This window comes from Podarcis gaigeae, assembly GCF_964106915.1.
Source record: "Podarcis gaigeae genome assembly, chromosome: 15".
Lineage (NCBI taxonomy): Eukaryota > Metazoa > Chordata > Lepidosauria > Squamata > Lacertidae > Podarcis > Podarcis gaigeae.
In genome coordinates, this window is record NC_139692.1 from 7,918,469 (window position 1) to 7,946,328 (window position 27,860).

Here is a 27,860-nt window from a genome sequence, read left to right on the forward strand (position 1 = left end):
AATTCAGCAGCATTACGTAGTGCAGCGACCTAGATATTGTTTTTTTTGGGGGGGGGAATAAATGAAAATCGGCAGGGAAAATCAGAGGCAGAAAAACAAAGTGGGCTGTTGCAGTGACATAAAGGAAGACCAACGTACCATGATTGCTGTGCGCAAGAAATCCACATGGCCAACTCCCCCAAAATTCTGAAGATGCCTTAAGAAAAATTAAACGACTAGTCTAGCTCAATATTGTTGATTCTAAGCTGATGGGCTCTCCATGGTTTCAGACAAGGACCTCTTCCAGCCCTGCATGGAATGAGGAGCCACTGCAGAAAAGGCCCATTGAATCTCTGGATGGGAAACATGTATATGTGTGAGGGCATGGTTTACTGACTGGCTGGACTGCTAAACAAAGCATTCCATACTGCAACATTTTGTTGCAGGTCCCTTTTGAGTTATATACTGTTATTTAAGGCACTGCGGCTTTATCGTGCTTCGAGAGAGATGGCTAAGCTGTGCCCCAGCCCCTCAATAGGTTGCTGGACTGCAACTCCCATCAGCCCTGACCATTGGGCAATCCTTCCTCAGGCTGGCGGAAGTTGGAGTCCCAACAACATGGTAGTAATAATAATAATAATAATAAAATTTCTTATACCCTGGCCATCTGACTGGGTTGCCCCTGTCACTCCAGGCAGCTTCCAACAATACAAATAAAACAAAGCAACAAAACAAACACACACACACACACACACACACAACACCATCAAAGATTAAAAGCTTCCTGAAACAGGACTGCCTTCAGATGTCTATGAAAATTTATATAGTTGACATCTGCCAGGAGGGCATTCTACAGGCTGGGTGTGACTCCTGAGAAGCTCCTCCACCTGGTTCCCTGTAACTTGGCTTCTCGTGGTGAGGGAACCGCCAGAAGGTCCTTGGAGCTGGACCTCAGTGTCCGGGCTGAGCGATGGGGGTGGAGACGCTCCTTCAGGTCTACTGGGCTGAGGCTGTTTAGGGCTTTAAAGGTCAGCACTTTGAAATGTGCTCGGAAACGTACTAGGAGCCAATCTTAGGACCACTGTTATATGTTATATGGTGGCTGTTCCCAGTCATCAGCCTAGCTGCTGCATTCTGGATTAGTTGTAGTTTCTAAGTCACCTTCAAAGGTATCCCCACATAAGAGTGCATTGTAGCAGTCCAAGCAGGAGATAACCAGAGTTATGTACTACTCTTGCGATACAGGGTGCGGGCAGGCAGGGTCTCACCCTGAGTACCAGATGGAACTGGTAGACAGCCATCTTGGACACGGACTTGGCCTGCACTTCCCTGGACAGCTGTGAGTCCAAAATGTCCCCCAGGATGCATATCTGATCCTTTAGGGCAGGGGTCAGCAAACTTTTTCAGCTGTGGACTGGTCCACCGTCCCTCAGACCATGTGGTAAGCCAGATTTTTTTTGGGGGGGGGGGCGCGAATGAACAAATTCCTATGCCCCACGAATAACCCAGAGATGCATTTTAAATAAAAGGAAACATTCTACTCATGTAAAAAACATGCTGATTCCCAGACTGTCTGCAGGCCAGATTGAGAAGGCGATTGGGCCGTATCCGGCCCACGGGCCTTAGGCTGCCTACCCCTGCTTTAGGGGCACATTTACCCCACTCAGGACTAGAGAGCCCCCCACATCTGCCCACCCCTGTCTCCCAGAAACAGTACTTCTGTCTTGTCAGGATTCAGTTTCAATCCATTAACCGCCACCAACCCCTGCACAGCTGTCATTGTTTGAACCAGCCCCTGTAGCTCTGCCTTTAAGAGACTTTTGGTTTGCAGGACTTAGCAATCTAATTTTTTTTAACAGCATGCTAATACAAATTATCTCTGCAACCCTGTGTCTTTTCACCCAAGCCATCCCACTAACAAAAGCTTCCCCTGATTTCCCCTTACAACAGCCATTTTCAGCTCCCAGGCTGAGTTTGCTTATTTAGCAGAAAGTTATAAAGCTTTGAGGCTTAAGCAGGCAAGTGGCAGATACACTCTGCTGCCGGAGGACAAGGTCAGGCCAATAGGACTCTTGCCACACAAGTGCCATCTGATTCTACAGCTCTGCTCGAGGCAAAGGCACATGGCTATTTTTTCATCCAGGAGTCCTGGACCTATTCTCTGGGTGCTGTCAGGAATTGCAATTCATTTGCCTGCTGGAGAACTTTCAAAACGTGAAGTAAGCCAGGTGGCAGTGGATCAAAAATCTGGATGACTGTAGTTTATTATTATTATTTTTAATCATTAGTTCCTGTAGACAAAGAAAACTTGGCACTAAGCGTTACTATCATACTCAGTGCTGCTCTGAAAGATTAAAAGAAGATAAAAGGTGTCTATATTGAAGCTGTTGAAGCAAACCCATTCTAGTAACTTGTTCATAATTCTAAGAACCTAATTCTAATTCTAATAATTCACAAACTGCCTGTGCAGACAAGCTGAATTGTTTCCCAGTTTCTGGTGGAAGCTATGCAAGGGACCTGCAACAAGATGTTGCAGCATGGAGTTGTCCTGTTCAGGGTTCCAGCTAGCTACTCCCTTTCCCTAAATACTCCATTCCACCCACCCAATTTTTCTGTCATTCTCATCCGTCCAACATGCATTTAGCATTCCGTGGCTACCAAGTAGGTTGTTTTAGAGAGGGGGTCCCAAGCGTTGTTTATAGGGTTCCCCAGAAGTCTGCTGCTATCTCCCTCTTGTGCATGACTGGTGCCACTTCAGCTACAAAAGTATTGCCACTTGGCGCAGGAGTTGTATCCTTAAGAGCCTGAAATGCATCAAGCTTTCTTGACGTAGCTCCTGTGCTCATGAAAGACTTGTCAGATCTCATCTCCTGCTCCATTTTCTCCTGCCTTCATGGAGCCCAGAAAGCCTCAGGGGCTTGGTTGCTTCAGGTCTCTAGCAGAGCACTATTCTTTTCTACATTGGTCCCTTACCTTTCTCGCCCTGATCTGGCCACAGTGATCCATGCGACAGTCACCTCCAGGCTTGATTATTGTAACTCACTCTATGCGGGGCTGCCCTTGACCCAGAAACTCCAGCGGGTGCAGAATGCCACGGCGAGGCTCCTTACGGGGTCCTTGCTGCGGGATCACATTCATCCAGTGCTTTACCAACTGCACTGGCTCCCGGTGGAGTATAGGGTCAGGTTTAAGGTGCTGGTTTTGACCTTTAAAGCCCTATACAGCCTAGGACCCACGTACCTATGGGACTGCCTCTCCTGGTATGTTCCATGGAGGACCTTAAGGTCTATAAATGACAACACTTTGGAAGTCCCAGGTCGCAAGGTGGTTAGATTGGTCTCAACTAGGGCCAGGGCCTTTTCAGTACTGGCCCCGACTTGGTGGAACGCTCTGTCACAAGAGACTAGTGCCCTGCGGGGACTTGACATATTTCCGCAGGGCCTGCAAGACAGAGCTGTTCCGCCTGGCTTTTGGTTTGGACTCAGTCTGACCCTTATGTTTCCCTCCCCTTATGGTTTTGATGAGGCTGCATTTTAACCTGTATTTTAAATTGGTTTTTCCCCCCTATTATGTTTTTACTGCTTATCAGGCCCCAGCCCTGCAGGCCAACTTTGACAAGTGGGGGGGGGGGGGCAACACACCTGCCAGCCACAGGAGAGGGAAGCCTGGCAAAACCCTGGAGGTCAGGTGCTTGGGAATCTCTTGCACCCAAATAGGGCAAGACTGACTTCCCAACGCATCGAGTAATGTGCAAGGGGGTTGATCCTGCTTTGTGCAGGGATCAGCTGCATGCACAGCTGAATAGGGCAGGGTTGCATGCCCCCATGCCCGCAATCAGCTGATGGGCAAGCGGTCCAGTCAAGCTTTCTGCAGGATCCACCACCCTGTTCCATCCCATCAGCTGCCCATCTGGGTGATGTCAGACAGGTGGGCGTGATTTCAGGTGAGCAGCTTCAAATTGGAACTCCTGGCAGGAACCCAAGATTGGCCCATGGGCTAGATGTTCCCTAACTTTGCTTTTTTTAAGGGTGAAACCACTCCCAGCACAAAAATAATGCTATTTGTTTCAATTTAGTGCTAGGAAGGTGCTCTGTGCATCAGATGGGGGCGGGGGGGGGGGGACAGACTGCTGTAATAATAATAATAATAATAATAATAATAATAATAATAATAATATATTGTTTATACCCTGCTAATCTGGCTGGGCTTCCCCAGCCCACTCTGGGCCGCTTCCAACAAAATATTAAAATACCGTAATACATCAAACATTAAAAGCTTCCCTAAACAGGGCTGCCTTCAGATGTCTTCTAAAAGTCTGGTAGTTGTTGTTCTCTTTGACATCTGGTGGGAGGATGTTCCACAGGGCAGGTGCCACTACCAAGAAGGCCCTCTGCCTGGTTCCCTGTAACTTGCGTTGTCGCAGGCAGGGAACCGCCAGAAGGCCCTCAGCGCTGGACCTCAGTGTCCGGGTAGAACAATGGAGGTGGAGACGCTCCTTCAGATATACTGGACCGAGGCCGCTTAGGGCTTTAAAAGGTCAGCACCAACACTTTGAATTGTACTCGGAAATGTACTGGGAGCCAATGTAGGTCTTTCAAGACCAGTGTTATGTGGTCTTGGCGGCCGCTCCCAGTCACCAGTCTAGCTGCCGCATTCTGGATTAGTTGTAGTCACCTTCAAAGGGGTCACCCACAATCCAACATACTTTCAGTATAAACAATATCAGAAGTACAATCTACATTGACTGGCAGCAGCTCCCTAGAGTTTCAGACAGGTGATGTTCCCAGCTCTCAAATCAGGGGCACAGTGGGTCTGGCTGCTCACCAGAAGGTTGGTGGGTCAATCCCACTCAGGGCAGGATTCCTGCATTGTGGAGGGTTAGACTAGATTACTCATGGGTCCCTTCCAACTCTACAATCCTACGATTCTATGATTCTTCAACAAGGCTGGCTTACCACATTTTGAAGTGAAGCAAATAAACATTACCATCAAAAAAGCCCCAATCTCCCAAATATGGCCATTTACTCCAAAGTCTACGATTAACAGCAGGTGCGTGAAGAAGAGGGAGAGGATCTGCTTTGTGAGAAACTCTGATGGAGTCCATGAGCTATTTGCAGCATTCTCCCTCTTCCCGTAGGTCACCTGCTTCACGGAAGAGAACGGTTCACCTGGAGAGTCAGCTCACTGATGCAGCTAGAGAGGCTAAACCCCACACAACACAGAAAGCGAGAAACTGGAACGAAACTAGGGGTTTATGTAAAGGCCTTTGTGTGGGGGTGAGCAGCAGCTGCAACTGGGTTTCCTGACAGGGAGAAGATGGTGCCTGTTCTCTACAGACAAACTGACAAATGAGGTTCGATCCCTGGCGTCTCCAGGTAGAGCTGGGAGAAAATCCTGTTTGAAACCCTAAAAAGCTGCTGTCAGTCTGTGTAGACAATACCGAGGTAGATGGATCAATCGTGTGACTCAGTATAAGGCAGCCTCCTATGTTCCTACTCTGACTGGCAGCAGCTCTCTGGGGTTTCAGGCAGAGACCTTCCACATTAATTGCTGGGTTGCTTTCCCCATCCCCCAAAATGGAGGTGCTGAGGATCAAACCTGGATGCAAAGCACCTGCCCTACGAATGAGCTATCCCTTCCCCTGCAGTTCCTAGTTCATGATTTAATCTTGAGAGAGTCAGTGTGGTATAATGGTTAGAGTACTGGACTAGGAGCTGGAAGACCAGGGTTCAAATTCCCACTCATCCATAAAGCACACTGGGTGATTTTGGGCCAGTTACCATCTCTCAGCCTAACCTACCTCACAGGGTTGTTGTGAGGATTTAAAAAAATGGTGAAGAGAACCATGTACTTGAGCTCCTTGAAGGAAAAGGTGAGATATAAATGTAATGAATGAAATAGATACTGTATTTTTTCACCCTATAAGATGCACCAGTCCACAAGACGCACCTAGTTTTTGGAGGAAGAAAACAGGGGGGGAAAAAATTCTGAATCTCAGAAGCCAGAACAGCAAGAGGGATCGCTGTGCAGTGAAAGCAGCAATCCCTCTTGCTGTTCTGGCTTCCGGGATAGCTGTGCAGCCTGCATTCGCTCCATAAGACACACACACATTTCCCCTTACTTTTTAGGAGGGAAAAAGTGAGCCTTATAGAGCAAAAAATACGGTAAATAATCTGGAGTTGCAGATTGCAGTCTGAATAAATCACTGGGGATTTTAAATGTCTGCATCCTGAGGTTAAAATGCTCTGCCAACCTTGCTTGGGATTTTTTTTAAAATATTTATTACTTTTCCAACAATTTAAACACTACAAAAAAAGAACAATACAATACAATACAGTACACAAACACTACATAACACTAACACATTAAACTAACAAAACAAAACAAAGACAATTTAAAGCACATCAAACAACCTTGCTTGGGATTAAGCCCCATGGACTTACTTAAGAGTAGATGCGCGCACAGGAATTTGGTGCAAATTAAGCTTTGGGTGGCCCCAACCCATGCACCTTTGCCACTGTCAAAGCTCAGCACTGAATCCAACCCAAGATTTTGTTTGCCTTTGAAAAAATTGTGGCTGAGAAAAGCTTGCATGCAAAGGAACACAAAAGCAACAGCAGGAAGAGAGAGGAGCACTCTTTAGCTGTGTAGATTGCATCTGCTTAGAGAGGGGGCTGAACCTGCCTGGGGGCCAGAGGCGAAAGTGAATGGAGCAATTGATGAAAAAGGTACCGATATCTTTGTACAGACAGACACCTCTCGCTATGCTCCAGCCAGACAAGGAAAAGCGTCATCTGAGTTCAAAGGCACATTCCAGCCAGGCAAAAACACTCAAGGAAAGCATGAAGCAGGGCTGGGGGAGGGGGCTATGGCTGGTAGAGGTTGTGTAGCCCGGGGAGAGTCCCAAGGGCCAGACAGAGAGGGCCACATTTGGTTCCCAGGCCTAGAATTCCCTCCCATTGCCTTAGAAGACAACCGGCCTCTGGCCCTCCAGATGTTTCTGGACTGCAGCTTCCATCATGTCTGGCAATTAGCCATGCTGATGGGTCCAGCAACATCTGGAGGGTCACCAGTTCTCCACCCCTGGCTTAGAGGATGGTCCCAGAACCATCTTGAAAGTTTATCAGCATCACCTCTGCACTCCAGGTGTTGTGGGCTACAATCCCTAACAGCTCCAGCCAACTTGGCCAATGCTCACGGGCGATGGGAGCTGTGGCCCAAAAACATCTGGAAGGCACTGGATTGGGGAAGGCACTGATATCCTCTGACAGGCTGCAGACGTCCAGGGTCTCAGGCAAAGAGAAGGCCTTTCCACCACTTCCTACATACCCGTTCTGAAATGGAGAGGCGTGGGAGAAAACCTGGGGCCTTTTGCGTTCAAGACGCATGATTTACAACTAGGCTGAGTACATCCCTTAAAAGTCCATTTGCTCCCTAGAGTTCAGGGTTTATAGACTAGAATTCTTAATTATTAATAGCACATGCTTATAAGATGCACTGCCCCGTTCCCAAGAACCAAATGAGAAGTGACGTGGGTGATCCTTAATAAAATCTGCTTTTTAAAACAAAACTAAAACAACTTTAAAGTGGCCAGGGGAAGCTTTGATTTGGTTCAGACCAAATCACTACAGGGGGAGGGAATGCTGATTATACTCCAACCACTGCCCAAACTGTTGTTTTTCTTTTTGTTTTGGTGACACTGTTTTAAAACTGCTTTAAACAGTATTTTAAATTTCTGTAACTCACCCTGAGACCTTAAATCAGGGGTCTGCAAAATTTAAGACAAAAAGAGCCACTTGGACCCGTTTCCGAAGGAAAAAAAACTGGGAGCCGCAAAACTCGTCATTATAAAAATAACTTTTTTGTCACTTTTTTATTATTTCTTTGTTTGACCCCTCAGAATTACTCCTCCTCATAGAAATAAACGTTAAATTAACAAGTTACCTTTTTTTGTGTGTATGTTCTTCACTCCCCTTTCAATGAAGTGACCAGCGTACATGCCCCTTACAATGTAGCGGGTGGGTGGGCAGGAAGGTGACGTCGGGACGGTGCGTGACTAACGCACGCACCGCCCCCATGCGACGTCACAGCCAGTACAGCGCCCGCCACAGTGGGGAGTGTCGGGGCGCACATTGCGCCTCCTCCCCTCGCTAGTATCTGCCCCGGAGCCGTGGCAAAGGTGTAAAAGAGCCACATGCGGCTCCGGAGCCGCGGGTTGCCGACCCCTGCCTTAGAGTAAGGGACGTGTAACAAATTAAAATAACGGCAACAAAATCTGGAGGAACACAGGTTCCCCAATCACTGCTTTAAACTTTCATCACTGTGTGATTTTCTTAACTCAGACAGTTCCTCCAAAGATGCTGTTTGTTTTGCTTGAAGAAAGCAAAATATACACACAGACGTGCTCCAGATAACTGCAGGCACAGCTGACCTAATAACACTTTCAGTGAATGTGTGTGTGATTTAGATCAGGGAAATGGCTGGGGTGGGGGAATAGGGTTAAACACCAGTGTTGTCAAAGCTCTGCTCAAGTAGCGTTGAGCGAGTAGTTAGGCTATGTGGTGTAGTGGTCAGAGCGCTGTTCTAAGGCTGGGGAGATCTGGGTTCAAATCCCCACGCAGGCATGAAACTCACTGGTCTGACGTCAGGCTAGTCGCATTCTCTCGGGTTTACCTACCTCACAAGGCTGATATGAAGCTAAAATGAGGAGAGGAATTATGCTTGCTACCCCTGAGGTGCTTGGGAGAATAAGAAGATTTGAGCATGGGTCCGCTACACCATACTTATGGGTCCAACAATCAGCAGGTGAGGCCTTGTTGTTGGTACCAGCACCAGAGACTACCCAGTTGACCGGTTCTTTGGGGGAAGCCATGACCAGTGGCATGACAGTATTTTAAATGTTTGGATGCGAGCTCAGCCTCTGCCCCCCCTCTCCATCTGCAATATGGGGAATCAGAATGCTAACTCCAGGATTTTCTGCTCTGTTCCACACAAAGTAGGAAGTGAGCCTTTTGTGTGGTGGCCCCTATCCTTTGGAATTCCATCCCCTTGACTATTAGGCAGGCACCCTCTCTCTTGTCTGGTTGGCCCCCACTGGAGACCTTCCTCTTCCAACAAGCCTTTTGAATGGAAATCTTTTCCAGTTTGCACCTGGAATTGTTTTTAAGATGCTTTTTCACTTCTTGTATGCTGCCCTGGGCTTCTTTGGGAGCCAGGGTGGGATATAAATTGAATAGATAAACAAACAAACAAACAAACAAATTCAAGGGCAGATTCCAGCCAAGCAAAAATACGTAAGCAGGGTGCAAAGAAGGGGGAGGGCATGGCCTGGCAAGAGTCCCGAGGGTCACAAAAAGATGTCTGGGGGGCAGTGGGGGGGGTCTGCATCCGTTCCCTGGGCCTGAGGTTGTTCTACCCCTGTCTTAAAAGTTTGCTATGAGGATTACAACTAGCTGATGCTTTCAAAAAGCTTTGAGCAATTGAGAAGCATATGCAAAGATTAAATGTTATTAAAGTACATTCATGGTTAACATTGGACAAGAATTATGATTGCGACACAGCCCACAGGCAGCTGTGATGCGGTTTGGCTATCAACACTGCAAGTCTTCTCGAAACCAAAAGTAACTGACCATGGTTTACTTAAGCCACGAGCACCTCCAGTCTCCTAGGGAGAGGTTTAAAATTGATAGGGCTGTAGCCCAGTGGTACTGCATCTGCTTTGTTTGTGGACCAAAGATCCCAGGTTCAGTCCCTGATATTGGGCTGAGAACATCTCCCCACCTGAAGCCCTGAAGAATGGCTGCCTACCAGTGGAGACAGAGCTCAACAGGCCATGTAATCACAGAAGAACTGTAGAAGTGGAAGGGACCAACCCCCTTTAATGCCCAACTTGGGGCTCAAACCTGTGACCAAGAAATTAAGAGTCTCATGCGCTACTGACTGAGCTGTCCACAGGGCTTAAGACAGCTTCCTATTTATTTATTTCCTTACTTCATTTATATACCACCTTTTCCTCCAAGCTCAAGGTGGCATACAGAGTCCCTCCCCCCCCCCATCTTATCTTCACAGCAAACCTGTGAAGTAGGTCAGGCTGATTTGAACTTTGACCTTCCAGTGCTCTAACCACTACACCACACTGGCTCCCATGTTCCTGTTCTGTATTTAGCAGTACAGTCGTTACAGACGGTCCTGAGTGTGGGGACTCGGTCTGCCTTTCAGTTTACAGATCTGCTTCAATTACAGTTTTTTTTAAAAAAAAAATGGTGGGAAAAGCAGCAGCAAAGTGAGACATAAGAGGTTAATTGAGCCTCTGACTTTGATGCCTGAGTGTCTGTGTGTACTCAAAATAAACCAGCCAGCTCTCTCCTCCTCCTCCCCTTCCCCTTCCCTTCCATTGTCTTTGAAGCACATGGCCTAGAGGCTGGATGCTAGTTAAATTTCATGGAACTATAAAGGGAGATGGGGGGGGGGGGGGAGGAAGGAAGAAGAAAGTCAGAGAACAAAAGCTACTTGAAATAATTAATCCAGGCTCATCCCAAGCAGGGCTCTGCTCCTTTTAATTAACCATTAGCCCTGCTACAAAAGCAGTCACCATCTGCTAGGCCTTCTGAATGAAGCGCTCCCCACACCCCCCAAAACTAAAACACTGTTATGAGGTTTTAAGGCACTGTGCAAATAGTGTTCCCTCTGCAGCTGGGGCAATTTCATGGCAATCTCTGCCCTCTCCATAAGGCATGTGTGTGGAGGGGAGGGGGGCTAAGAAAAGTCTGGGAACAAATGCACTGTTTATTTTGGGAACCCGTTTTAGCAGAAGGAAAACAATGCCAGCCCGTCCTTCTTAGGGCAGACACTTTGGTAGCTTAAACAGATGCCTGTTTGAGAGGGGATAACTTAGCAACTGTTTAGCAGTACGTACACTTGGCATTCTTGGAATATGGCTGCTTTTAATTATGCCCTTGACTCAGTGCTTTAGTGTTTCAATTGTCATCCTCATATTGTGGTTTTGCTTTAGATTATCTTTTTAAAATGGTGTAAGCTGCTTTGGGGACGGATATTTGCAGGAAAACAACACAACAACCAGTAGCCAAGAGGAATGCAATGGGTTGGACTAGATGGTCCTTGGGTCCCTTCCGACTCTACAATTCGATGATTCTATTAACTGGAAAAAAAGACAATGGTTTGTGTCCGTGTGGGGCAGGAATTAGAGCCTTAGGCTCCGATTCTACACATTTTCAATGGGGCTCACTCCTGAGCAAGCACACATAGAATTGTGTATGTCAAAGCAATGCATATAATGGAATCTGAAAGTAAATTACAGACGGCCCTGTTGTCCCATGGGGGGGGGGGGAATACCCAAAAGTTAACAGCAGAGGAACCCCTCTATGAAGACCAACTAAAACGTCACAAAGGAGTTAAGCAAGGACCCAACCATATTGGCAGCTCTTCTGAACTGAGCACATACCATAGATTAAAAGCGCAACCCTCTGCACACAAAGAATCATGGGAACTGTAGTTTACCCTTCACAGAGCTCTTACCACGCTATAGTTCCCAGCATTCTCGTGTGGGTTTTTTTTTTAATTTTTAATGCATGGTGGAAAAAGGGACGACCTTTCGGCTTTTCGAGTCCGCGATGCTTTGGGGAGGGGCTGGACCTGACTCGGTGCCCTCAAGACGCTGTTTCCAAAGTAACAACAAAGAAAGGAGCCTTACCTCGGAGCGAAAGAATGCCCTCAATTTCTCCTCCCTCCCCTGCGAACCATCCCGGCAGGTTCCTTTTGGTCTCTTTAAAACAATCTGGGGAGTTTTTGTTTACAGAGACAGATTTTTTTTAAAAAAAGATAAAATAAACAGGATCTGTATCTCCACCCGAAGACCGGACAATGAACTTGGCCTCCTGCAATGCCTGTGATTTGTTCGTATTAAAGGAGCGGGGAGGTGAGGGGTTGGTTTTTGGCCAGCCCGTTTCTCCATCATCATCATCATCATCATCATCACCATCACCCCGGGTCGGACAAGCTTACCGTTACACCACTGGAACGGGTGCATCAGAGTCCCCAGCTCAGCTGCTTGTAAAAGACACCCGAGGTGCAGAGGGAAAATAAATACATAAATAAATAGATAAAACAAAGCCGCCACCCCCCCCCAAAGAGAAGCCCCCTCTCTCCGCCCCCAATGCTCAGTTCGATTGGGGCTCAACAGTTCAAGGAGGCAGTCTTCTCTTCCTGGATCAGCAGCATCAGTTGCAAGCCAAGGGCAGGGGAGGGGGGGAGAAACCTGCACAAAGGGGCCAGGGAGGCTGATTCCGACGAGCAGCGCGCACGCGACGGCCGGCCCCTCCGCGAAGCTCGTCAGCAGCGCTTTCCCGGGGAAAAGATTGTTTCTCGCGGATACGTTCTCCAAGGTTTGGGGACCTGACCCCCGGGCACGGAGACACCGCCCCCCGAAACTCCGCCCCCCTCCAAGAAGCAGCCAATCGCCGGTGCCAGCCAACGGGGCTTATTAGCATGCTTTCTTTTGATGTGACCCGGGAGATGCGCCGGATGGGTTGGCTTTGGAACGCGGTTGCAGCCTATGGCGCTGCGGGCTTCGAGAGAGACACAGATCGATCCACTTATTCCGCTGTAGGATTCCAAGCGTGAAGTTTAAATGGGACGGGATGGGCAGCAGTGGAGTTGTGGCTCTCTAGATGTTGCTAGACTACAACTCCCATCATCTCTGAGCCCTAGCCATGCTAACTTTGTCTGATGGGAGTTGGGAGGGAGTTCATTTGGAGGGTCACAAGCTCCTGACTGCTGCTTTATGGGGTGGGTGGTGTTTAGTTTTGGGTGGTTTTGGGTAGTTTTGTTCTGAAAAAATACAGGGCAGGGTGGAGCAGGGCGGTTGGTGGTCAATTTTTCGCCTCCATCTGCAGTGACTTTAAGCAACCCATTACAATCTACTGCAGCCTAACAGAATGGCCCCTCTGGAATTTGTCGCACATGCACATACACATAAATTTCTAAATCTGTCTGTGCTTGGCTACCCAAGCACATTTCACAGACCCTTTCAAACTCATGCATTTGGAGAATATCCTTAACCTGGCGAGCGCGCACACACACACACAGAGGAAGAGAAGAAGAGTTTGGATTGGATATCCCGCTTTATCACTACCCTAAGGAGTCTCAAAGTGGCTAACATTCTCCTTTCCTTTCCTCCCCCACAACAAACACTCTGTAAGGTGAGTGAGGCTGAGAGATTTCAGAGAAGCGTGACTAGCCCAAGGTCACCCAGCAGCTGCATGTGGAGGAGCGGAGACGCGAACCCGGTTCCCCAGATTACAAGACTACCGCTCTTAACCACTACACCACACTGGCTCTCACTCAGAGAGAGAAATACAGGACAAAAGTGCATCAATACAGGACATAGCATTTTACACCGAAATACAGGACAATCCTTTATTATACAGGATACGTAGATGATGCTCAGTGCTTTCAGTGGGCTGAGCCGCAGCTTTTAGAAGACTAGCCATCCCACCAGCTGTAAGCCTGAGTGAGGATTTGAACTCAGATCTCTCCAGGACTAATCTGGCACCCTAGCACATTACCCTATATGGCTTTCATGGCTTTCATTGGCTAGCTAGGTAACTTTTCACTCAACAGGTGAAACACAGTACAAATAGTTTAGATGGCCTGAAGGAGTACAGATTTACAACGGTTGGACCTTAATGTCATGAAGTGATCTACCAATGAAATTTAAAAAGAAAAAGGTATTTGAACACTGAACAAATTGGGGGCATGGAATGGACTGTCCTGGGAAAATAGAGATGGCTGGCCGGCCCTCTGAACAGGAGCATTCCACAATGCAACCTTTTTGTTGCAGGGACCACTTGTAGAGACTTACTGAAAATGTTGGGACTGTTCTGGCCTTGCACTTTCATCTGGACTGAATGGCTAATCCTGGTCACATAAATTCACCCTCGTGCTCTGCACCTTCTTGATCCCAGCTTTAGCAAACAATGGAATTGCATCTGATAAGCAGTAGAATAAGGCACTAGGAAGGTCATGCAATGAGGCTATAAAACAAGGTGAGGCACCTCAGAGATATAGCCCAGTCTCATCCATCGTTCTCCAGTTGTTTCCAAATCCTTCCACTCGGCATCGTACCTTCTAACCGCGCAGCACCTGTTTTGTCACACTGGGTAGTGCCAGTTGCTGTGTCTCAAACAATCCCTTCTATTTCCCCAATTCAAGGGTGAGTGGCATTGCTTCTGTAGCCAAAACAGTACCTCCCACACGGAAGCAGGTCGTAATCAAAGAGATCTGGGGGAAGCTCAACATTTGCAGAAGTGCATAATCTTTCTTTAAAAGGAAACAACTGTGCATACAGCACTTTGTGCTTATATGCAGAACAGGAGTGTGCTGTTGTTCTGCTGTTGAGCTTCCCATAGGCCAGTGAGAAATGGACAAAGCAGCAGGACTCTTACGTTCTTAAAGAACAAAAGCCAAGCAAAGCCAGTGCTTGACCTACTCTTTCGCGAATCCCCAGCTGCCCCATTTCAGGTGGAAAGGCTTTTCCACTTTGGGCTGCTTCCTCACCTTCAAAGCAGGCTTTGAAGGTGCCGATCAGGCTGGCTGGCAGCCACTCTCCCCGGCACCTCCCAAAGCTCCAAGCTAAGGAAAAACTGGTGGGAGTAAAGGCAGTAGACAGAAACTGACATCCAGCATCATTCTGTTGCAAGTCCTAATATTTCCCCCCCTAATTTTTAAAAATTCATTTTATAACACCAGTGGCGTAGCGTGGGGGTGCAGGGGGGTCGGCCGCACCAGGTGCAACATCTGGGGGTTAGGGTTAGGGGATGCAAATCCACGGGTTAGGGGGCGCAAATCCACGGGTTAGGGGGCGCAAATTACTTGCCTTGCCCCAGGTGCTGACAACCCACACTACGCCACTGTATAACACAAATAAACAACACAAATAGAAAAACAAACAATACAAACAAATTCTTGTCTTATCCTTATTTTTTTCTAAACATTGTTAGCTGGCCTTTCCCAAGTCCCCCCCATCTGATTTCATTTTACCTTATCTTTAGCAGTTTACATATATTGTAATTTCTAACCATTTCTTTTTATCACACTTACTTTTACCATAAAAATCTTCACAAATAATACTATATTAAAATACATGGCCACTGGTCCCATCACCTCCTGGCAAATAGAAGGGGAAGAAATGGAGGCAGTGAGAGATTTTACTTTCTAGGGCTCCATGATCACTGCAGATGGTGACAGCAGCCACGAAATTAAAAGACGCCTGCTTCTTGGGAGAAGGGCAATGACAGGCCTAGACAGCATTTTGAGAAGTAGAGACATCACCTTGCCAACAAAGGTTCGTATAGTTAAAGCCATGGTTTTCCCAGTAGTGATGTATGGAAGTGAGAGCTGGACCATAAAGAAGGCTGATCGCCGAAGAATTGATGCTTTTGAATTATGGTGTTGGAGGAGACTCTTGAGAGTCCCATGGCTGCAAGAAGATCAAACCTCTCCATTCTGAAGGAAATCAGCCCTGAGTGCTCCCTGCAAGGACAGATCGTGAAGCTGAGGCTCCAGTACTTTGGCCACCTCATGAGAAGAGAAGACTCCCTGGAAAAGACCCTAATGTTGAGAAAGATGGAGGGCAAAAGGAGAAGGGGGCGACAGAGGACGAGATGGTTGGATAGTGTTTTCGAGGTTACCAGCATGAGTTTGACCAAACTGCAGGAGGCAGTGGAGGACAGAGGTGCCTGGCGTTCTCTGGTCCATGGGGTCACGAAGAGTCGGACACGACTAAACGACTAAACAACAACAACAACAACAACAACAACAAAATACACTATCTTCTACTTCTAACTGTGCAGCCTATATCCACTTCCAAAGCTATTCTAAGATTTAAATATTAACATTTCCCCCCCAAATATTCCTTGAACTTCTTCCAATCTTCTTCCACCGTCTCTTCTGTCTGGTCTTGGAGTCTCCCAGTCAGTTCGGCAAGACCCATATAGTCCATCATCTTCATCTGCAATTCTTTGATAGTTGGTAAATCTTGTTTCTTCCATGTTGCAAGTCCTCATAAGAACATAAACAAAATCTGCAGGGTCAGTTCAGTGGCCCAACTAGTCCAGCATCACAGTGACCAGCCAGATGCCCGAGGGAAGCTCAAAAGCATGACTTGAGCAGAGCACAGCAGCAGTCTCCCCTTGTGATGTTTTCAGCAATTGGTATGCAGAAGAATATGGCCTTTGACAGCCTTGCCTATGTTTTGGAAATAGATCAAGCTACAGCAAGATGCTACCTAGCTCCATTGACAATGAATAATGGGATGGTTATTACAAACATGCTGGAAGAGGTGTGGGAATAAGTGAGTTTATTTCTGCATGCATTGGGTTTGCCACCTTTTGAGAAAATGCCGTTTCAGATATCTTTCTCCGTTATATCAGGAGATAGGCACCTATTCTTGAAATACATACCAAAGACTTTGATTTGCGAGCATCTTGATATTAATTCAAATTATGCTGCTGATTGCAAAGGTTTGCCTGGCTAAACTTTGGAAAGGTGAAAACATTCCAACAATAAAAAATGGATTATGTAAGTGCAATATTGCAGTCTACAGTATGTGAAATCTCCAATTGCTGGCATACATTTACAGTATACATCACATTGGAAAATACTGCTGCATGAATGGGTAACTGGGGATAACTGATAAAAGGGGGGGTGTTATTGGGTTGTTGCTTTTATTTTGATTATATATTGTGGTTTTATATTTTGATTTTGTTCTGTGAACCGCCCTGCGACCTCTGGGTATAGGGTAGCATACCAATTCAATACATAAATAAAAATGAATAACTATGTTGCAAAGTTGCAAGGTGGTCTTATTTTATAATGTGCTGGAAAGTATTGTCTGGATCTCTAAAAATTCAAATTAAAAATTATTACTAACTTTCTTACTTTGGTGCTAAATGTAACATATACTGACAATAGAGTTTTCAAGTATTCTAAGAAGTATGGCATTTGAAAGCTCAGTGTGGATGTCATTATGTCCTCAATACATCATTGTAGTTGCTTACTTGTTGACCTTAGGTCAGTCACGGTCTCTTAGGCAAAATTACCTCGCAGGGTTGTTGGCAGGATACAATGGGGAGGGGAGGACCGTGGATGCCATCTTGAGTTCCTTGGAGGGGAAAAAAAGGATATAAATGTGAAATATACTCGGAGTCGAGTGTGAATTTCATGCTCTTTATTCAGGTCATAGTAGCAATGAATGAAACTTTCCCCAAAACATCTAGCTATACTCTACACAATGGGCCCTGCGTGATTGGCTAATTCTGGACTGCTCCTGTAGGCCAATCAGGTTGTGGATTCACCTCCTCTGGAAGCCTGATTGGCTGCTCCTGCACGCCAATCAGGTTGCTAATTCACTTCATCCAGAAGCCCGATTGGCTGCTCCTGCAGGCCAATCGGGTTGCTGATTCACTTACAGCTGGAGCTGGATTGGGTGGCTTCTGTGGACCAATCAGACTGCTGCATTCTGGATCCTATTGTTCTAGGATTCAGCTCAGTACATAACAAAATGTAACAAACAACCATGAAATATACTCAGAGTCGAGAGTGGATTTCATGCTCTTTATTCAGCTCATAGTGGTGAGGAGGAATGAAAGTTTCCCCAAAATACCTGCTTTATATACATTATTTACACAATGAGCTGCACGTGATTGGCTAATTCTGGGATTCTCCTGTAGGCCAATCAGGTTGTGGATTCACTTCCACCTGGAGCTGGATTGGGTGGCTCCTGCGGACCATTGATACTGCTGCATTGTTCTAGGACCAATCAGACTGCTACATTCTGAATCCTATTGTTCTAGGACCAATCAGACTGCTGCGTTTTGGATCCTATTCAACTCAGTACATAACAAACCATGTGCGGAATACACTGCAGCTCCCATCTTCCTTGGTTTATCTTACTCCAGGGACTCTGCATTTATAATATCCCCATCACAGACAAAAGCTGGACAAAGAGATTGCACTTTTCCCTTGCCACAATGGTTTCCTACCTCCCCCCCACCTCATTTTCTTTTTGACAAGCCATGTGCACTTCCTCTAAAACAGTGTTCCTTTTGAAGAGGCAAAAGAAAATCCACGTGTGAAGGGGCAGGGAATTGTTGCTGTTTTGTGGCAGATAAATCTCTCTCCCCTCCCTGCAACTTCCCCAGTCAGCATTCTGAAACTGCCTTGAAGCTAGCAATAAGACGCAAGATTAAAAATGTATGAAAAAGTTGCCTATAAAGATGATGCAGTGGATTACTATCAGTCAGCATTCCCATTATCCAGTGTGGCTGTTAACTGAGAGATAACTCACTCTCACTATCCTGCTACTGTAGCACCCTGCTTGTGGTTAACGCTTAGCTGGAATGAAATATTCAACGCAGCAATAGAGAAATTAAAATAATAATTTATTTGTCAGACAAATAAATGAGAGACACAGTGGTATATGATTACCAAAGCTCTGCCCACTCCAGCCCTGGTGGTCAGCACTTATATTTCCTCAGCCCAGCCCCCTTGCTCCTCCTTTGGCTGCCTCTGTCCAATCAGCCTGGTTGAAATTCCTATTGGCTGTTTGCTAGAACCAATCATAAAAGATAAACCCATTTCCTATTACCTTTTATGGGAGACAAAGAGCTATATTTCCTTCTATCTATAAATGGCAAATAAGTAGTCATATATCTTACATTTGCCTCAACAAGGCACCTTAATTACCAGCTCATCTCTTGCCCTTCTTGCCCTTTTGCCCTCCAAAACAGATGGTTAATGGTTTTAAATTTTTATCTTAAACAGATGTCAGAGATCTTGGGTTCACATTCTCACACATCATCAATGAAAGATCTCCTTCTTTGGAGGTCTTTAAGCAGAGGCTTGACAACCATATGTCAGGAGTGCTCTGATGGTGTTTCCTGCTTGGCAGGGGGTTGGACTCGATGGCCCCTGTGGTCTCTTCCAACTATATGATTCTATGAAATAAGAATCTAACATAAGAATCTAACATTTCTTACTTTCTAAATCCTTTGCATAATTACATTTAAGCCAATATATTTCATACATAACATATATAGATTTTTAGAAGCAACTTCTTCAGTTTACAACCCCTTTCCTGGCCAGCTGCTTTTCCCATTAGCTCTTGCCTTTTAACCTGTGGCTCAAGTCTCTAATGGAAGACACATGGTATTATATTTTGTTAAACAATGAGTGCTTTTGCAGCTTGATTGTATTCTGTAGGGTTAATAACCTAGTAACCTTTGCTCTCAGCCTGTAATTCCCTTTTTACAACTTTGAGAATTTTGGCTCCTGCTATAAATCAGGGGGGCCCTTGTCCAGGAAGATAAACATATGCCAAACCCAGCTGGTCTTCTGCCTGGCATAAAAACATCTTTAAGCTTATTTTTAAAATACAGGCCTTGATCAGATGCCTCACTACTGTGTGTTGAAAGCAAGGAGACCTGGGAAATCATTGGCCCCTCTAGCTCAGCTAGAGTATGACTGACAGTGGTTGTTGGTATCTGTCTGTCCCAAGAGACAATGGAGTATGCCTCCAAGGGTGAAGTCTAACCACTGTGTTAGCACCTCCCTACATTAGTGTGTATGGAGGTCCTGGGCTGCTCAGATGACAAGACGCCCCTCTCAGCCTCACTGATGTGGTCCAAAGAAAGCAGAGCAACGCTTTTGACACCAGCTGGGCTGAAGGAGTTGCTGGAAGGAAACATTCAAGGAGCCATTCATCTTGGGAACTCCACTCTGGATGGGAGAATATGTCAGCTTCAGTTGCTTACTGTTTCTCATTTTCCCAATCTTAAATTCAGTTCTCCACATTTTCATATTGACTTGCAGTACATAGATATAGATGATAGATGATATAGATATAGATATAAATATTCCTCATGATAATTCATCAGAATTTTCGTGTGATGCAGTCTTACATACACATTTTTGCAAAGCAATTGTCCCCAGTGCAATGCATTTTGTATTAAATAATAATAATAATAACAATAATAATATATTATTTATACCCCGCCCATCTGGCTGAGTTTCCCCAGCCACTCTGGGCAGCTTCCAACAAAATATTAAAATACAATAGTCTATTAAACATTAAAAGCTTCCCTAAACAGGGCTGCCTTCAGATCTCTTCTAAAAGTCTGGTAGTTGTTTTTCTCTTTGACATCTGATGGGAGGGTGTTCCACAGGATGGGTGCCACTACCGAGAAGGCCCTCTGCCTGGTTCCCTGTAGCTTTGCTTCTCGCAATGAGGGAACCGCCAGAAGGCCCTCGGCGCTGGACCTCAGTGTCCAGGTGGAATGACGGGGGTGGAGACGCTCCTTCAGGTATACTGGACCGAGGCCGTTTAGGGCTTTAAAGATCAGCAACAATACTTTGAATTGTACTCAGAAATGTACCGGGAGCCAATGTAGGTCTTTCAAGACCGGTGTTATGTGGTCTCGGCAGCCGCTCCTAGTCACCAGTCTAGCTGCCGCATTCTGGATTAGTTGTAGTTTCCAGGTCACCTTCATGTATCTTTATGCGCACTTTCCCCCGCACATACATTTTTGTACGTGTGACTTGGTTGCAAAATTCAGAGAAGTGCACATTTCATAGGATGACTGAATTTCAGATTGTGTATCATTTCAGAAAGTGTGGATTAGGTAGGTTTACCTTTAAATGTGAACTGAGGCAGATTTCTCCCAATCCCTACTGGCAGTGGCTCCCCAGGGTTTCAGATGGGGGGCATTTACCAGGACATTCTGGTTCTTTTACCAAGGCCCTTTTCCCTGCAAGGCAGATGGTATAATGTGCAGCCTGTACAGTTGTGTCAATAAATCATATATCACAAAAATACCACAGGTCTTCTGTGACCTCTTTCCAAAGAAAACCAACCCAGGGTGCACACAGGATCCCCTGAAACTTCTTACCCTTTCTCTTGAACATTGCGTTAATTTATTCTACAGCTGCCTGCCCAGAACGCCTTAGAAACATGGGAAGCTTCCTTGCGTGGAGTCAGACTCCTGGCCCAGCTCACTCACTCTTGTTTACCCTGCCTGGCAGTGCCTCTCCAGAGTTTCAGACAGAGAGCTGAGCCTGGGATGTTTGCATGCAAAGCATGTGCTCTATCACTGAGACACAACCCTAAGGCCCATTGGACAGTTGCTATCTGCCTCTTTCACCTTAGAGCCATGGGTTACTGGCTTAGAATGAGGTATTTTGCTCCTCAAGCGCCACCTGCTATCTAGACCCCTTTCATATAGTAGAAACAAAACCAAACCAGAAAGACAAAGGAACAGATCTGCTTCTTACAAGGAATCTCTAGTAGTCTGGCAGGCACCAAGCCAACCACAGAGCTTGTCTGGGATTATAATCCATTCCAGACACAGGGCAGGTGCTTGTTAGCATCCCATCCGACTTGCAGGCGGAACACGGCACCCTTCGTGGCTGTCAGATGATCCTCTATTGTTTGCATATTTGTGAGATCCAGACAGACAGCTGCCCAGCCATGTAATGAAAGGTCTGCTTAAATTTCAAGAAGTGTGCGTGTGCGCGCACTTGCCTGTACTCACAGAACACAGAAGCATAACCAGGCCTCCTAATAGCCTGGTTTGGCATCTGTTTACAGCACGGCTGAGAACATTATTTATTTAAAATGCGCATACATCACCCTTCACACGATTTGGTTTACAAATTTAAAATGTCAAACAACACATTATTTTTTCATGCATTCATTCTTACTTTTATGACACCTCCTAGTGGTGCAGCAATAAAACTGCTAGCACATAAGGAAAGCTAAGCTGGGTCAGTTATGGTTTCAATTTGGATGGGGAAACACATGCTGAGATGTACTGCAGGGGTGTGTGTGGAGTAGATGATACAGAACCCTTTGATTCAATATCTTGCCCTTCCTCCAAGGTAGAAAAATGGTAAATGACCCCTAGACAGTTAAGTCCAGTCAAAAGTGACTATGGGGTTGCGGCGCTCATTTCACTTTCAAGCCGAGGGAGCTGCCGTTTGTCCACAGACAGTTTTCCAGGTCATGCGGCCAGCATGACCAAACGGCTTCTGGTGCAACAGAACACTGTGACGGAAACCAGAGAACATGGAAACACCGTTTACCTTCCCTCCACAGTGGTACCTATTGATCTACTTGCATTGGAATGGGCCAGTGTGGTGTAGTGGTTAAGAGCGGTAGTCTCGTAATCTGGTGAACTGGGTTCACGTCTCCGCTCCTCCACATGCAGCTGCTGGGTGACCTTGGGCTAGTCACGCTTCTCTGAAGTCTCTGAGCCTCACTCACCTCACAGAGTGCTTGTTGTGGGGGAGGAAGGGAAAGGAGAATGTTAGCCGTTTTGAGGCTCCTTGGGGTAGTGATAAAGCGGGATATCAAATCCAAACTCCCCCCCTCCTCCTCTTCTTCTTCTTTCAAACTGCTAGGTTGGCAGGAGCTAGGACAGAGCAACAGGAGCTCACCCCGTCATGAGGATTCAAACCACCGACCTTCCGATCGGCAAGCCCAGGAGGCTCAGTGGTTTAGACCACAGCGCCACCCACATCCCTTTCAAGGAGTCCTCCAAGAAGTTCAAGCTGATGCACGCTATTCTCTGCCTCCCCATTTTACCCTCACAACCCAACATACTAGGTTAGGCTGAGACAGTGACTAGCTTGAAGTCATCCTATGAGTTTTATGCCTGAGTAAGGATCTTCCATGCACACACCACAGACCACCAGTTATCAAACTGATTTGCTTGTACAAAATGTCTACTGTTGTAAGATGATGTCCAGTTTTTTATATTGTACATCCTTTCTGATTTGTTTACAGGGCAGTTATATGACAATGAACATGCATCCTGATTTACTGGTGAGGCATTTACACACCATCCTATTAGTCAACCAGCAGATAAGCAGAGCCATTGGCAAGATTATTAAATGCTTGAAATATACTTTCAAAGCTTATGAGAGTAAGTAGGGTTTTGTCTGGGGTTTAAGAGAGGGCAATTTTGCCTCCAAGTGAGCCAGTCTCCTTGGAGGTGGGTGAGCCCTAGCTGTGGGCACCATAGACAAGAGACAGAGAGGCCTTTTCTCTGGTTGACACCTGCTTCTCCTCTAACAAGGAAGGAGCAGGGAGAAGGAACTCAGCTGATAATCTGAGAACGTGGGCGGGATGGACCGTATGGGAAGTGATCCTTTATGTACTTGCGTCCCAAGCCATTAAAAAGCAATAAAAATCAATACGAGCACTCTAGATTTGGCTCGGAAGGATACAGCCGGCCAGAGGAGCTCTTTTAATGCCAATGAGACGTGATCTAAATAGGCAGGGCCAGTCCAAACCCTAAAAGCTGCATTCTGTGCCAACTGAAGTTTCCAAATGTTCTTCAGAAGCAACCCCAGACAGAACCACAGCAAGCTTCTCCTGGAGAAGCCACAGCCAACACACCAGCCCAAACTGGTAAGAGGCCCTCCATGCCGCTGAGGCCTGCAGTGATAAAGTGGACCCAAGAGAACCTCAGACTTCATAGGAGTTTTCTGCAAGTGCCGATTCACCGGTTCACTTGGGCAGCAAGCTTGGATTTGCAAGTTTGTTGGCAAAGGAAAAATGCCCATTTGCGGGCACGGTTTGAATCTTAATGTATGGTTTTCAATGAAACTCAGTGGTAGAAAATGCTTGCCTCCTCCTCACTCTGCATGACTGATTGTTGCTAAAATGTGCATACTAACACAGAGGCATGGCCAGAAAAAAAAAGGAATGTACCGGTAATTTTGGAATTCGTTTGTCAGTAAGGGCTGTTTTAGACTTTTATCTGCTATACTTCTTTCCCTTGACAGCTGTCCAGGTTGGTGGGCACAATTGCATCTTGTGGTAGCAAATCTCATAGTCTAAATATGCTTGGAGTGAAGAAGTACTTCTTTTTTCCTGTCCCAACTCTTCCAATATTCAGCTTCAGTGGATGACCACAAGTTCTAATAGTGTGTGTGTGTGTGTGTGTGTGTGTGTGTGTGTGTGTGTGTGTGTTGAAGCCTTTTCCCATAGAGGAGTTGACCATTTTGGTTGCCATTTTCTGCACCTTCTCCAGATCTAGAACTCCCTTATTGAGATTGTGGGATATTTACAATGCAGTCAAAACCATCAATTTATGCTTTGCTAGATAGGCACATGATAGGAGCTGAATCTCACAGAATCTTCCTGTAAGTTTGCTAGAGTGAACTCTGTGAGAGACACACTCACAGTGCCCTGACAGGGGAAGAGCATAGCTATATCTATTCTGTGACCCGCCTGGCACATGCTCTTTTACGTCACCATCATTATCAAGCCAGAAAATGCAAAGAACCTCTGCATGCCTGAGCTCCAATGCTCAGACACCATTTTAAGCTAGCCTTAAGTATGTCTTTGTAACTGAATTACCATCTTAAGCCTGTCTGAACAAAGCTGCTGTGTCTGTTAGTCTTCAACAAGTATTCTAAGTGAGTAAGTGTTGTTTTTACCTTTTACAAGACTGTTTGTGTAATTATTGTTTTAAGGGGGAGAAAAGGAGGGAATACCAGAAGAATCCAGTCTGCCTTAAAGCATCCTGGATTACTTAAACTAAAACTTAAATTAGCCTATCTAAGCTTCTTTTTAAGCTGTAAAGGGATACCACTCTGATGAACTCACAAACAGGAGGAAGGAAGGATAATATCCAATAAATATATCATCTCCTAGCATCTACACACATCCCTATAGAGGGTGTGGTGACCAGGACCACATGCAGTATTCCCAGTGTGATCACATTGTGTCACATCCTTGTACTATGACAAGGATATTAACAGCTGAAGTCAGATGCTGCAAGAATCCTACAAGGAGGCCACAAAAGTGGTGTATTCCCCCCCGAACTGCTATTCCAGAGTTTGCTTTCTCCGAACCTGGAGGTTTTATTCAACTGTTTGGCTCAAAAACTAATGATGGAAGCTTCCAGTGCTGCTATGGGTCTGGCTGTTAACCAGAAGGTTGGTGGTTCGAGTTACCCAGGAACAGCTGTGGGCTGGATTCCTGCATTGCAGAGTGCTGGATGAGGTGACCTTTGGGGTCCCTTCAAACTCCACAAATCTATGATTCCATGAAACTAGCCTCTCTACATGAGCCTCCCCATCCATTAAAAGTTGAGGGACAGGATTTGCTCATGAGCTTTCCTCTCTCCAGGAGATAAGAATGTGTGCGTATATGTGAGCAAACAGAGCAAGGTGTGTATCTGTAAACAGAGCAAAGTATTTTCTGAAGTGGGCCCAGGGCACAGCGGTATCGTCAGGGCTGGACTTTGGGGCAGAGGTCCAGGGCCACCGGGCAGCAGAGCAAGGAGAAAGTCCCCCCTCAAAAGCAGTAGGACCGGCTTCCCAGATTTTGAAGCGAGTGAAGTAAGGCACATGGTTGCATTTGGTAAGACCATCAAGTCTAAAAGGACCTAACTGTTCCGCTCCCATTGTGTTGGAAGACCTTTGCCTAGATTATGAAAATTGTACAGACCTTTAAGATTGTTATATGAAAGAGCATCTATATGGTTTTAATGGGACTGAATGGATGTATTTTGAGCTTGTGCTCTCTCTCTTTCTCTCTTGAGGTGCCAGTTCATTTCTCCTTCTTTAGGTTACTTAGGAGGCAGACAAAAAAGAAGAAAAGAAAGCCAGGAGAGATTGTTACAGCCCTGCTGGCTCCCAGCCCCTCTATATTTTGCCCAAATGTTATCTTTAGTGAGCTTTAGGTTCATTCCTAGAGTCAGATCCCCACCATATATTTAAAGCCCTCTTCTTCCACTTCACCAGACACGGCTTCCACCAGAGAATCCTGGGAATTATCATTTGTTAAGGTTGCTGACCTCACAGACCTACAATTCCCAGCACCTTTAATAAACTATAGCTCCAGCCAGCATGGCCAAAAATCTGGAATTATGGAAAGTGGAGTCCAGAAACACCTGGAGGACACAGGTGTAGCAGCTTCAAAACAACTGAGGAGAGACTGGGAGGAAAAGAAGTTGCTGCCTCTTCACTGAACAAGTAGCTGAACTAATGGCCATACTGGCTTGGGCTGATGGGCTTTGTAGTCCAAAACATCAGGATAGAGAACCAGGTTGGGAAAGGACCTTCTCTGGACCTTTGGTTGCATGCATATAAGGGGAAGTTCATTCATTACTGGTTTGGGTCAACTCTTGGTGATCCCCACCCCAAACCACACTACCTAGGAGCCACACTGCCCTCTTGCGTCTATTGGAATTCACTTTACGTGTGAACTAGACTCTGACCAGACTTGCGCCCCAGGGTGGTCGCTTTGGTTTGACTTCACCCCTGGAGGCAGACTCCATTGTCTCTTGAGACAGATGGATACCAGCAACAGAATACCAGGTCTGCACCACTTGTGATCCATGGAGCAAAACATACTTGTTTAGCAAGGAACTGCTTGTTTTCACCCCCCCCCCCGCCAAATGGCTTCCCTTTGTTTGTTCACTTTTTAGGGAACACCCAGATGACATCATCATCAGTTTGTTACAACCCAGTGTTTCCTTCATTGTCCTGCCATTACGACTATTTTTTACCTGGTTTGTGGCCATTTGAGGGTAGGAAAACCTCAGTGGCACCACACTTTTGTCCACTGCAGATACATAAAGCACTATTAAGGCTTGGAGGGACTTCTGTTCCTTTAATTAAACACTTCCTGTGTGTTGGTTGCACCTATTCATTGCTTTCTCTTTAGCATGGCTTGCGTGTGTATATATACTATATATATTATATTGCTTGTATGTATACATGTGTATTCAAGTGTTAGTAAGCTATAATCTGTTCACTACCTCTTGAGTGACCTCTCTGAATCATCCCAATATCTGTGTTGGTTCCTACTGTGTGGTGTAGACAGCACAGTCCTATTAGGCTGGCCACATGCTTACATTGAGGGTACAGTGGTACCTCGGGTTAAGTACTTAATTCATTCCAGAGGTCCATTCTTAACCTGAAACTGTTCTTAACCTGAAGCACCACTTTAGCTAATGGGGCCTCCCGCTGCTGCCAGAGCATGATTTCTGTTCTCATCCTGAAGCAAAGTTCTTAACCTGAGGGACTATTTCTGGGTTAGCGGAGTCTGTAACCTGAAGCGTATGTAACCTGAAGTGTATTTAACCCGAGGTACCACTGTACTTCTGGTTACGTACTTAATTCGTTTCGGAGGTCCGTTCTTAACCTGAAACTGTTCTTAACCTGAAGCACCACTTTAGCTAATGGGGCTCCCGCTGCCACTGCACCACCAGAGCATGATTTCTGTTCTCATCCTGAAGCAAAGTTCTTAACCCAAGGTACTATTTCTGGGTTAGTGGAGTCTGTAACCTGAAGCGTCTGTAACCTGAGGCGTATGTAACCTGAGGTACCACTGTATTTAAGTGGGTGTAGCTTGTCAAGCTACCACTACATATCCATTAAAAATGCAACAGACCAGCCCCACTTTTCAACTCATCATCTTAAACCCTATGCAAGTCCATTCAGAAATAAGTTCCATTGCATTCAATGGGGCATAGTTGGGGTTGCTCTTTTTCCAGGACACGTCCTCTTTTTCAGGGGTAAAATTTCCATCCGGGTGGATTTTTAAAATTTGCCAAAATATCTCCGGCTATACTTTCTGGATGAGACATAGACATAACCAGTGGTTGAAGATTTGATTTCCTCTTCTCTTCTCGTGCCCCCCTCAGCAATATTTCACAGCTTCTATAGCTTACAGATAGTAGAGGTATTTAAAATGAGAGTCGTCATAGTGTCCTCTTTTTTGCTTTTTAAAATATGTCAACCCTAGATTCCCAGGTAAGCGGGTATTCATCACTAACTATTCCCCTTCT

The 27,860-nt window shown here is 45.9% G+C and overlaps 1 protein-coding gene across 1 annotated transcript in view; it reads right to left on the reverse strand.

Moving 5' to 3' along the window:
* RNF122 (ring finger protein 122) overlaps positions 1-12,383 on the reverse strand; it is a 34,692-nt gene extending 22,309 nt beyond the window's left edge. Inside the window, exon 1 of the mRNA XM_083713869.1 lies at positions 12,001-12,383. Coding sequence (XP_083569995.1) covers positions 12,001-12,025 — 25 coding nt within the window. The 5' untranslated portion in view covers positions 12,026-12,383. The remainder of the gene's footprint in view (positions 1-12,000) is intronic.
* Positions 12,384-27,860: the final 15,477 nt, after the last annotated feature.